The sequence below is a fragment of the Oncorhynchus tshawytscha genome, linkage group LG18 (assembly GCF_018296145.1).
Source record: "Oncorhynchus tshawytscha isolate Ot180627B linkage group LG18, Otsh_v2.0, whole genome shotgun sequence".
NCBI lineage: Eukaryota > Metazoa > Chordata > Actinopteri > Salmoniformes > Salmonidae > Oncorhynchus > Oncorhynchus tshawytscha.
In genome coordinates this window covers 28,009,761-28,022,260 of record NC_056446.1, presented here as the reverse complement: position 1 = coordinate 28,022,260, position 12,500 = coordinate 28,009,761, and the positions used below count along the sequence as shown (strand labels likewise).

Here is a 12,500-nt window from a genome sequence, read left to right as displayed (position 1 = left end):
AATTGTTGATACATGCCAGCAAACCCACTACACAACACAACACTAAACAATAGATGAATTGCACTAAAATGGTGACACACTGTTAGGGCCAACCGCAGTCCCAACACCTTACCACTGCGACACCTGGCTATCAGCGGAGCCTTGTCTGGCAGCGAAACAGTTTATTCAGTCTCATTTACAGCCTTTAAAAAAGGTATTGCTGTGTGCTTATGAGTGCATTTGTGCGTGTTTATGTGTGTGTGTGTGATTGTTGTTATGTCAGAATAGACAAGAAGTTCCTCCATAAAGGGACAATGCAAGCTTTTGACTGGTAGCCATGGCAACTGGCTGGAAGGAGATAAGAAAAGCATCACAGTCTACAGATCACCCCATAACACAACACACACACACACACATAGACACACAGCACACAATAGCTGACTGGTAGGGAGAGAGGACCATGTGGTTGTGATTGCAGACAGATGCAAAGGGTTGGTTTGGATAAAGAGCAATAGAGAGAGGAAGGGAGGGAGAAAGCTGAGGGAGAGAGAGGGGAGAGGCAGCAGAGAGCGAGAAAGAGAGTGAGGGAATGAGAGATCAAAAGAGACAGGTAAACATGTCATTTTAGTTGAGGCTGTTTAGAGGGTCACTCAGGGGTGAGGGAGCGGAGAGAGACACTACACTCACTGGTCCATGTCATAGAGGTGTGTTGAACTGTGTGTTTGACAGTGTGTAAACATGAGTGTATGTGCAAGCAGGGGTCTTACAGGGTACTTCTCCAGAGGGTCGGTCAGTAACATGTCTCCAAATATTGACCTGCAGTACTCCGCCATCTTGGCCTGCTGCTTGGGCCTGGGAGGCAACACACACACAGTGTTACAGCCATTACAGTCACCTCACAGTGGCCTAATGTTGGTATTTAGCAATTTGCTACTGAAGTTGATAGCGTTAGTGTGACCGATTGGGATTTGAATCTGGGTGTCCTTGGGGAGCTAATGCAAGTCTCCAGGTCTCAGCTCAAGCAAGGTCACTAAACATGAAAATGTGGCTCACAAAGCCACCTGCGCTGCATTTTCATCTAGCCAGCTAATGGCTTCAGAGTGGCTAGCATGTAGTGAGTCACTATTGACTTAAGAGTGACTAGTATTAGCAAAGATGGTGATAAATGAATGGCCTTTTACCATTGAAAACAATTGTCAGTGTACTAACTGTGTGTGTCTCAGATAGACACCAATCCTATAGCAGCTGGGTCTGGTCAGAGTAGTTCATGAACTTATATTGAACCAGAAAAAAACTGCGAGTGGGGTGTCTCACTTCCTCTTCCTTCTCTGGTATTAGCATGTAGCTATTAGTTAATGCCCTACTTTAAGAGTGGCTAACATTAGCATATAGCTAATTAGCGCAATACATAAGAGTGGCAAGCATGGCAGCTAAAATTGCACTACCATAACCATAGAATACAGAGGTCCAGAATCACTGTTTGAACTGATGTTAAACAAATTGGAAGTGTTGGAGTGTACATTTATCAAAGACATCAAACAAAGGTAAACACACAGAGGCCTGAGAGGTGTTGACTTACGAGTCCACGTGGTTCTCAAAGGAAAGGATGACAGGGAAAGGGGAGGTCTTGAAGGCACACTCTGCTATGGCTTCAATCACTTCCTATAGACACATAGAGAAGACAGACAGGGTGTCAGCACTGGTCAATGACCAATGGGATCAAATATCAATGAATGTGATCGCTGATCAAATTGTATTTGATTTGATGACAGATATAAAATGGCTGGTGGTCAGGCTATTGCAAAATATCTATTATGAATATTTGAAGTACAAGATTGGTACAGTGATTTGGAGAGCCGCTGGTGTAGAGCTTGTTGACTCATTGAACATCTGATAGGGATGTTTAGTAGCGTAAGACTAAGTGGTTAAGTGAATTTTACAACCATTTATATCGATGCAAGAGGGTAAATACACTTAATAGCTTACCCTCTATCTCTCTCACATACACTTCCCCCTCTCTCTCTCTCTATCTTCCACTCATTACCTCTCTCATTCCCCCTCATTCCCTCTCTCATTCCCTCTCATTCCCCCTCATTCCCTCTCTCTCATTCTCTTTCTCTATCAGTCCACTTATACATTTCTATTTCACTCTCAATCAAAGTCTCATTCTCTTGATCTTAGGCTGCGTTTACACAGGCAGCCCAATTCTGACCTTTTTTCCACAAATAGTTTTTTTGACCAATTACATCAGATATTTTCAGAGCTGATCTGATTGGTAAAAAGACCAATTAGTAAAAAAAAATATCTGAATTTGGCTGCCTGTGTAAACTCAGCCATAGTACTCACTAAAGACTAAATTCCCTCTATCAATCAATCTCTTCTCCATCTAGCTCTCTTCTTTCCTCCTCTCCTCCTATCCCTCTCTCCTATTGCTCTCTACAATACTAAATACTGTCCAACTCTTTCTCTACGTCTCCTTGTTTCTCAAACCATATTTATCTCTCTCTCTCCCCTCTTTCCTTCCCTCTCCCTCCCTCCCTCTCACCTCTTTCCTTCTCTCTCCCTCCCTCTCCCCTCTTTCCTTCTCTCTCCCTCCCTCTCCCCTCTTTCCTTCTCTCTCCCTCCCTCTCCCCTCTTTCCTTCTCTCTCCCTCCCTCTCCCCTCTTTCCTTCTCTCTCCCTCCCTCTCCCCTCTTTCCTTCTCCCTCCCTCCCTCTCCCCTCTTTCCTTCACTCTCCCTCCCTCTCACCTCTTTCCTTCTCTCTCCCTCCCTCTCCCCTCCTTCCTTCTCTCTCCCTCCCTTTCCCCTCCTTCCTTCACTCTCCCTCCCTCTCCCCTCTTTCCTTCACTCTCCCTCCCTCTCCCCTCTTTCCTTCTCTCTCCCTCCCTCTCCCCTCTTTCCTTCACTCTCCCTCCCTCTTACCTCTTTCCTTCTCTCTCACTCCCTCTCCCCTCCTTCCTTCTCTCTCCCTCCCTTTCCCCTCCTTCCTTCACTCTCCCTCCCTCTCCCCTCTTTCCTTCACTCTCCCTCCCTCTCCCCTCTTTCCTTCACTCTCCCTCCCTCTCCCCTCTTTCCTTCACTCTCACTCTCTCTCCCCTCTTTCCTTCTCTCTCCCTCCCTCTCCCCTCCTTCCTTCTCTCTCCCTCCCTTTCCCCTCCTTCCTTCACTCTCCCTCCCTCTCACCTCTTTCCTTCTCTCTCCCTCCCTCTCCCCCCTCTTTCCTTCACTCTCCCTCCCTCTCACCTCTTTCCTTCTCTCTCCCTCCCTCTCCCCTCTTTCCTTCACTCTCCCTCCCTCTCCCCTCTTTCATTCTCTCTCCCTCCCTCTCCCCTCTTTCCTTCTCTCTCCCTCCCCCCCTCACCACTTTCCTTCTCTCTCCCTCCCTCTCCCCTCCTTCCTTCTCTCTCCCTCCCTTTCCCCTCCTTCCTTCACTCTCCCTCCCTCTCACCTCTTTCCTTCTCTCTCCCTCCCTCTCCCCTCTTTCCTTCACTCTCCCTCCCTCTCACCTCTTTCCTTCTCTCTCCCTCCCTCTCCCCTCTTTCCTTCACTCTCCCTCTCTCTCCCCTCTTTCCTTCTCTCTCCCTCCCTCTCCCCTCTTTCCTTCTCTCTCCCTTCCCCTCACCTCTTTCCTTCTCCCTCCCTCCCCCTCCCCTCTTTCCTTCACTCTCCCTCCCTCTCACCTCTTTCCTTCTCTCTCCCTCCATCTCCCCTCCTTCCTTCTCTCTCCCTCCCTTTCCCCTCCTTCCTTCTCTCTCCCTCCCTCTCCCCTCTTTCCTTCTCTCTCTCCCCCCCTCCCTCCCTCTCCCTTCTTTCCTTTTCCCTCCCTCCCTCCCTCCCTCCCTATCCCCTCTTTCCTTCTCTCTCCCTCCCTTTCCACTCCTTCCTTCTCTCTTTCCCTCCCTTCTCCCTATTTTTTCCCTCCTCCTCCATGCCCATTGTCTCACTTCCACTCACTCTTTCTCCTTCCCTCCCCATCTCCCTCTCCCTCCATCTCCATCTCTCTCTACTATCTCTCTGGTTCCAGACAGTTTACCTTGAAGGAGATTTCAGTTGTCATGGTGAATCCGTGTGTGATGACAGGTTCTTCTTCGGTGGTGCGTCCCTTCCAGCAGTCCAGCTCGATACAGCGACAACCTGACAGGAGGACCTGCCGATACATCTCTACCGACGAGTTACCTGCCAGCTGACCCGCTACACACACACACACACACACACACACACACACACAAACACGCACACGCACGCACGCACGCACACACTCACACACACACATACACAACACTTAACAGATTCTTCTTTTAAAGACAGTTAACCACATGATTTAACTAATTTATTCTCTTCCTACTGTGTCAAGACGAGACATTCCCACACATCTCACGCTCTCATTAGGCACATTAGTCATTAGAGTTACGAGCAGCACTACATTCCACAGAGCAGAGCACTTTCTCCATTAACAAAGCAGTTCTCTCTACATCAGCATCGTATTACCACCGCATATTACCACTGTGTCTGTGAGTGTATGTGGGTATGTGTGTGTGTGTCACTTCAGAAGGCACCCCTGAGCTCCTCACTGAATTTCCGGGGTGTTTGAGGGGTGCAATTAAATCTCGCTGGATTGATTTACTCTCATTCTATTCCTGTGGTACTCTTTCATACTCTTGCTTGGGTCATTTTTTCCTGTTAAAGTCACGGTGGCGGAAGTGTTTTCGTATTGCCCTGTCAAACACACCCCGATGACAGAAATTGGCTTAATAGAATACATTGTCTATAAGAACGCTACTTCGTCTGGGATTTAACACATCATCTCGACACTTACATCACAAGAAAGAGAAGAAAGATAACTTTATTTTAAAGGGTGTTTGTTTTTTGTTGAATTGGAAAAAAGTAATAATTTGATACAGTCAAATGTTTACAAATTAAATGCGTTGAAATGAAAGCAACTTCCAGAAATGAACACTGAAATGATATTTAAAAGTATTATGTCTGATCTCGCAAACAATGTAAAGTATGTTTAGATCGGTGTAAACATGTTCATCCAATGGTATCCTGCTATTGCCACTCTTGTTAAATTATGCAAGAGAACGTGACAACAACAGTAATTAATGAGGCAGACTAGACAGAACAGGTGAGTGCAGGTAGGGTAGACAGAACGGGTGAGTGCAGGTAGGGTAGACAGAACGGGTGAGTGCAGGTAGGGTAGACAGAACGGGTGAGTGCAAGTAGGGTAGACAGAACAGGTGAGTGCAGGTAGGGTAGACAGAACAGGTGAGTGCAGGTAGGGTAGACAGAACAGGTGAGTGCAGGTAGGGTAGACAGAACAGGTGAGTGCAGGTAGGGTAGACAGAACAGGTGAGTGCAGGTAGGGTAGACAGAACAGGTGAGTGCAGGTAGGGTAGACAGAACAGGTGAGTGCAGGTAGGGTAGACAGAACAGGTGAGTGCAGGTAGGGTAGACAGAACAGGTGAGTGCAGGTAGGGTAGACAGAACAGGTGAGTGCAGGTAGGGTAGACAGAACAGGTGAGTGCAGGTAGGGTAGACAGAACAGGTGAGTGCAGGTAGGGTAGACAGAACAGGTGAGTGCAGGTAGGGTAGACAGAACGGGTGAGTGCAGGTAGGGTAGACAGAACGGGTGAGTGCAGGTAGGGTAGACAGAACGGGTGAGTGCAAGTAGGGTAGACAGAACAGGTGAGTGCAGGTAGGGTAGACAGAACAGGTCAGTGCAGGTTGGGTAGACAGAACAGGTGAGTGCAGGTTGGGTTAGACAGAACAGGTGAGTGCAGGTTGGGTAGACAGAACAGGTGAGTGCAGGTTGGGTAGACAGAACAGGTGAGTTCAGGTTGGGTAGACAGAACGGGTGAGTGCAGGTAGGGTAGACAGAACGGGTGAGTGCAGGTAGGGTAGACAGAACGGGTGAGTGCAGGTAGGGTAGACAGAACGGGTGAGTGCAGGTAGGGTAGACAGAACGGGTGAGTGCAGGTAGGGTAGACAGAATAGGTGAGTGCAGGTAGGGTAGACAGAACAGGTGAGTGCAGGTAGGGTAGACAGAACAGGTGAGTGCTGGTAGAGTAGACAGAACAGGTGAGTGCAGGTAGGGTAGACAGAACAGGTGAGTGCAGGTAGGGTAGACAGAACGGGTGAGTGCAGGTAGGGTAGACAGAACAGGTGAGTGCAGGTAGGGTAGACAGAACGGGTGAGTGCAGGTAGGGTAGACAGAATAGGTGAGTGCAGGTAGGGTAGACAGAACAGGTGAGTGCAGGTAGGGTAGAGAGAACAGGTGAGTGCTGGTAGAGTAGACAGAACAGGTGAGTGCAGGTAGGGTAGACAGTACAGGTGAGTGCATGTAGGGTAGACAGAACAGGTGAGTGCAGGTAGATTAGACAGAACAGGTGAGTGCAGGTAGGGTAGACAGAATGGGTGAGTGCAGGTAGGGTAGACAGAACAGGTGAGTGCAGGTAGGGTAGACAGAACAGGTGAGTGCAGGTTGGGTAGACAGAACAGGTGAGTTCAGGTTGGGTAGACAGAACAGGTGAGTGCAGGTTGGGTAGACAGAACAGGTGAGTTCAGGTTGGGTAGACAGAACAGGTGAGTGCAGGTTGGGTAGACAGAACAGGTGAGTTCAGGTTGGGTAGACAGAACAAGTGTTTGTTGTTGCAGCCCTGTTCCACCCCTTTATGTAAATGTTGTCATATATGCAAATAGACCCAGAGTATTTAAGAAAATGAGGCGCATACCATTTTCATTATTTTAACACAAAATATAATATAAATACCTGATACAATTAGAAAATGTATATATGACTGCATTCTAAAAATATTTAAAAAACAGGGACATTTTACAATTAAATGTAATACCTGAATTCCCACCAAAAACCATTTTTTATGTACTATAATTCATTCAATACGTGATGGATAAAAAATGAATCAACAAGTTTGGAGTATCTTCATCTATTATCCAAGTGTTGCATTTATTAGAACTGTTTTTATAACTGTTAAACAATTTTGATGACCATTTCTATTTTCATTATTTGACATTAGCCTATTACAGAAATGTAATATACCCCCTGTGGGAGAAATTTGATTCACTTGAGAGATTTCCACACACTCCCCCTCCCCGGAATAGATTTGAATAGATTATTGCTGCCATAGGCTAGTCAGCCTGAATTCCAGTTTGAAGAAATTTTGAGGGTTCTGTTTGGATAAGCACCTGAGGTGCACAGGACAGAAAGGAACCCCACTGGATGAATTTGATTCACTTTGAAAGGGTCAAACAACCATATATGATCATGTGTTACTTATTAGTTATCACAGTACAAAAAATGAAGACATTAAAGAATAGGCCTACCTGTGAGGTATGTGTTGTGGGAGGAGTTGATGAAGTAATGAGGCAGTGGTAGGGTCATGTCTTCACTCTGGTCCAGCTTCTCTGGGGGGATGATGCTGTTTTCTTCACTACTCAGGTACTTGGCAAAGCCGTCTACCGAGATCTGACCTGTGGGAACACACACAAACACACAACATGTTACAGACGGTAGCTGGTTGGACTGTAGTGGGGCTGTCCCCAACTCAAAAAAATCTTGACCGACCAAATGTTGTCTGTTTTAAAAGTGTATTTTTCCATATATGCACACCCTATGTGTTTTAATAAAATCAACAATATGTATTGAGCTTGTCTGATGCTTTAAGTTTACGGTTTTATGAAATAAACAAATGCCTCAAGAGGGCGCCAGAGATCTAGATAACCAGAAGAAAAAAACCTGGCCCAACTATTCTCCTCCCGCTCCTGTTGGCTTTTGCAGATTCTGCCATTACTTTCCTGAAGTTGCCGGTAATAGGCTACATGAGGAGTCAGCAACTTTTCTCCTATGGAATGACAATTTATCTTACAATTTCTACCGATCTGTGTGCCAGTTATTGTTTTCACATGCACATTTCTAAAAACCTAAAAAGTAACTTCTATTGCCATTGTCTACTATGTTGAAACAGCCTACATGAAGCCAACACATAAAAACATTGCAGCCTGCAGGTAGAACATATCCTGATGAAAATAAATATCCTATGAATCACATTGGCTACGCATGGCCTGTCTGCAACGAATTTGAAACATTGTATCAACTATTAACTTGGTTACAGCCTGAAGCTTTTGCTAGCGAACTTGCAACATTGTATAAAATATTCTGGGCCCTCCGTTTTCTGGACCAGTGAGCTCGGGACAGACACAGCTGGAGGCTATTTGCACAAGGGATAAGAAGCAGTGCTTGACTTGGGCAGGAGCTCACCAGAGCCGAGTACCAGCACCTCAAATGTTCTACTGCTTGAGCTCCTGTTCCTCAATAGTATTGTGGATCTGCTCCTGTTCCTGCACCTAAATATAAACAGTACCAGCACCCAAAATGAGCACCATACCCTATTTCAGTCCAAGTAGAGTACTGATAAGAAGTAATCAGCCATTTTATGACATTTCCATTAGATCAGAGCATGACATTTTTCCCTTTCACGCTGAGTGGTAATCGAAAGGGAGAGAACTGGAATGATTTTAAAAATACATTAAGGAACTATTGCAATTCTCAATGGATGTAAAAACAGACGTTGTTTGCTTGCTCGAGGTGAAGAAAACATTACTTTGAGAAGCTCCACAGGTCATTAGTGGTGGTGCGTTAAGCCAATCAGAAATACTATCAGATCTCCAAATGGGAACATTTATATGCCTACATTTACGCGCAGGTCGGGTAGCCTGTAGGCCTACTTCTATGTATAATCAGGTCGGGTAGCCTGTAGGCCTACTTCTATGTATAATCAGGTCGGGTAGCTTGTAGGCCTACTTCTATGTATAATCAGGTCAGGTAGCCATAGGCCTACTTCTATGTATAATCAGGTCAGGTAGCCTAAAGACCTACTTCTATGTATAATCAGGTCAGGTAGCCTATAGGCCTACTTCTATGTATAATCAGGTCAGGTAGCCTAAAGACCTACTTCTATGTATAATCAGGTCAGGTAGCCTATAGGCCTACTTCTATGTATAATCAGGTCAGGTAGCCTATAGGCCTACTTCTATGCCTGCTCGTCCTTACTCAACATTGACAGGAGAACTCCAAACAAAAGACAATGACTAAATTGACAAAATTCGCAAATGGAATGAAATAAAGCAAAACTTGTTTCTCACAAGTGTAGCATAGGTTGTGCGCTCTGCAAACAATGTGTCCACTCCGACAATGATAACGGGAAGATAATATTGAATGCATTAACAGAAATTATCGTAACCAAAGTAACAAACATTGTGGATGAGAAATTACAGGAATTAACGATAAATGTACTATTGGTGATATATGTCATGGGGAATTGATATCCACTAACAATCAAACAATTCACACAATGAAGTTATGAAACAATGAATGTGCACAAATTGGCGGGAGAGAGCGCATTCTGGAGAGAGAAGTGCATTGTGCATCTGGGTGTGTGGTCAATCTGACGTCTGCATTGGCCATGCAGCATTTACTGTGATACTGCCTCGGCAGACGTCAGGGCATTCATACTGCTTGAGCTTCGCAGAGTAGTGCAGAGCTGTTGTCAAGGAAGTGAGTTTGTGTTTTCTACAGGATGTACCGCCCACACCTACCGTCAACCAATCATGTCAACGCGGTGCTATCCTCTGCATTGTTACAAAATTGGGAGGTACATGGCGATGTGGTACGGAGCTGGATTTGGCCTCTGGAGGCTCACACCCTCCATCTGGAGCCTCCCACCACATTTCTGGATCAAGCATAAATTGGCTTTCAGTCTAGGCCTCCGTGATGGATTAGTTCACTGAGATGGGTGCAAATATATACATTTGTTAGTGCTCAACTAAGACAATCTCTATTTGTTACTGCTCAACTAAAACAATCTCTATTTGTTACTGCTCAACTAAAACAATCTCTATTTGTTACTGTTTGACTAAAACAATCTCTATTTGTTAGTGCTCAACTAAACAATCTCTATTTGTTACTGCTCAAATAAGACAATCTCTATTTGTTACTGCTCAAATAAGACAATCTCTATTTGTTACTGCTCAAATAAGACAATCTCTATTTGTTACTGCTCAACTAAAACAATCTCTATTTGTTACTGTTTGACTAGAACAATCTCTATTTGTTACTGTTTGACTAAGACAATCTCTATTTGTTACTGTTTGACTAAAACAATCTCTATTTGTTACTGCTCAACTAAGACAATCTCTATTTGTTACTGTTTGACTAAAACAATCTCTATTTGTTACTGCTCAATTTAAATAATCTCTATTTGTTACTTTGACTAAAACAATCTCTATTTGTTACTGTTTGACTAAAACAATCTCTATTTGTTACTGCTCAACTAAGACAATCTCTATTTGTTACTTTGACTAAAACAATCTCTATTTGTTACTTTGACTAAAACAATGTCTATTTGTTACTGTTTGACTAAAACAATCTCTATTTGTTAGTGCTCAACTAAACAATCTCTATTTGTTACTGCTCAACTAAGACAATCTCTATTTGTTACTGCTTGACTAAGACAATCTCTATTTGTTACTGTTTGACTAAAACAATCTCTATTTGTTACTGCTCAACTAAGACAATCTCTATTTGTTACTGTTTGACTAAAACAATCTCTATTTGTCACTGCTCAACTAAGACAATCTCTATTTGTTACTTTGACTAAAACAATCTCTATTTGTTACTGTTTGACTAAAACAATCTCTATTTGTTACTGCTCAACTAAGACAATCTCTATTTGTTACTGTTTGACTAAAACAATCTCTATTTGTTACTGTTTGACTAAAACAATCTCTATTTGTTACTGTTTGACTAAAACAATCTCTATTTGTTACTGTTTGACTAAAACAATCTCTATTTGTTACTGCTCAACTAAGACAATCTCTATTTGTTACTGCTCAACTAAGACAATCTCTATTTGTTACTGCTCAACTAAGACAATCTCTATTTGTTACTGTTTGACTAAAACAATCTCTATTTGTTACTGTTTGACTAAAACAATCTCTATTTGTTACTGCTTGACTAAAACAATCTCTATTTGTTACTGCTCAACTAAGACAATCTCTATTTGTTACTTTGACTAAAACAATCTCTTTTTGTTACTGTTTGACTAAAACAATCTCTATTTGTTACTGCTCAACTAAGACAATCTCTATTTGTTACTTTGACTAAAACAATCTCTATTTGTTACTGTTTGACTAAAACAATCTCTATTTGTTACTGCTCAACTAAAACAATCTCTATTTGTTAGTGCTCAACTAAGACAATCTCTATTTGTTACTGCTCAACTAAAACAATCTCTATTTGTTACTGTTTGACTAAAACAATCTCTATTTGTTACTGCTCAACTAAGACAATCTCTATTTGTTACTGTTTGACTAAAACAATCTCTATTTGTTACTGTTTGACTAAAACAATCTCTATTTGTTACTGTTTGACTAAAACAATCTCTATTTGTTACTGCTCAACTAAGACAATCTCTATTTGTTACTGTTTGACTAAAACAATCTCTATTTGTTACTGTTTGACTAAAACAATCTCTATTTGTTACTGTTTGACTAAAACAATCTCTATTTGTTACTGCTCAACTAAGACAATCTCTATTTGTTACTTTGACTAAAACAATCTCTATTTGTTACTGTTTGACTAAAACAATCTCTATTTGTTACTGTTTGACTAAAACAATCTCTATTTGTTACTGTTCAACTAAAACAATCTCTAGTTGTTACTGTTTGACTAAAACAATCTCTATTTGTTACTGCTTGACTAAAACAATCTCTATTTGTTACTGCTCAACTAAGACAATCTCTATTTGTTACTTTGACTAAAACAATCTCTATTTGTTACTGTTTGACTAAAACAATCTCTATTTGTTACTGCTCAACTAAGACAATCTCTATTTGTTACTGTTTGACTAAAACAATCTCTATTTGTTACTGTTTGACTAAAACAATCTCTATTTGTTACTGCTCAATTTAAATAATCTCTATTTGTTACTTTGACTAAAACAATCTCTATTTGTTACTTTGACTAAAACAATCTCTATTTGTTACTGTTTGACTAAAACAATCTCTATTTGTTACTGTTTGACTAAAACAATCTCTAGTTGTTACTGCTCAACTAAGACAATCTCTATTTGTTACTGTTTGACTAAAACAATCTCTATTTGTTACTGTTTGACTAAAACAATCTCTATTTGTTACTGCTCAATTTAAATAATCTCTATTTGTTACTGCTCAACTTAAATAATCTTGGTCAAAAGCCTAAAGACCAAACAATTGACCAGTCATGCTAATTGGGATCAGCCCTAAACTGTATCTGTTTTAGTATACCCTCACTACTCAAATACCTGGCGAAGCCCTCTTCCCACTTCTGACCTGCAGGATGACAAGATGAGCAGAACAACAGAGATACCAGCCAGAGAGAGTAGAAATACTGGAAGACAACATGTTAAATGTTGTCAGTTGTGTAGTATGGTGTGTACATTTAGCTGAGTGTTAGGTTGAAGAGCTAA

General features: G+C 42.4%; 1 protein-coding gene across 4 annotated transcripts in view; it reads right to left on the bottom strand.

The window, feature by feature from the left end:
- Positions 1-12,500, bottom strand: part of LOC112251520 (1-phosphatidylinositol 4,5-bisphosphate phosphodiesterase beta-1-like) — a 281,755-nt gene that overhangs the window by 83,354 nt on the left and 185,901 nt on the right. For all 4 annotated transcript variants that reach the window (XM_042300899.1, XM_042300898.1, XM_042300896.1 and 1 more), the window contains exons 10-13: positions 7,321-7,467; positions 4,013-4,170; positions 1,559-1,641; positions 747-831 (exon numbers count right to left, since the gene is read on the bottom strand). In XM_042300899.1, coding sequence (XP_042156833.1) covers positions 747-831; positions 1,559-1,641; positions 4,013-4,170; positions 7,321-7,467 — 473 coding nt within the window. The remainder of the gene's footprint in view (positions 1-746; positions 832-1,558; positions 1,642-4,012; positions 4,171-7,320; positions 7,468-12,500) is intronic.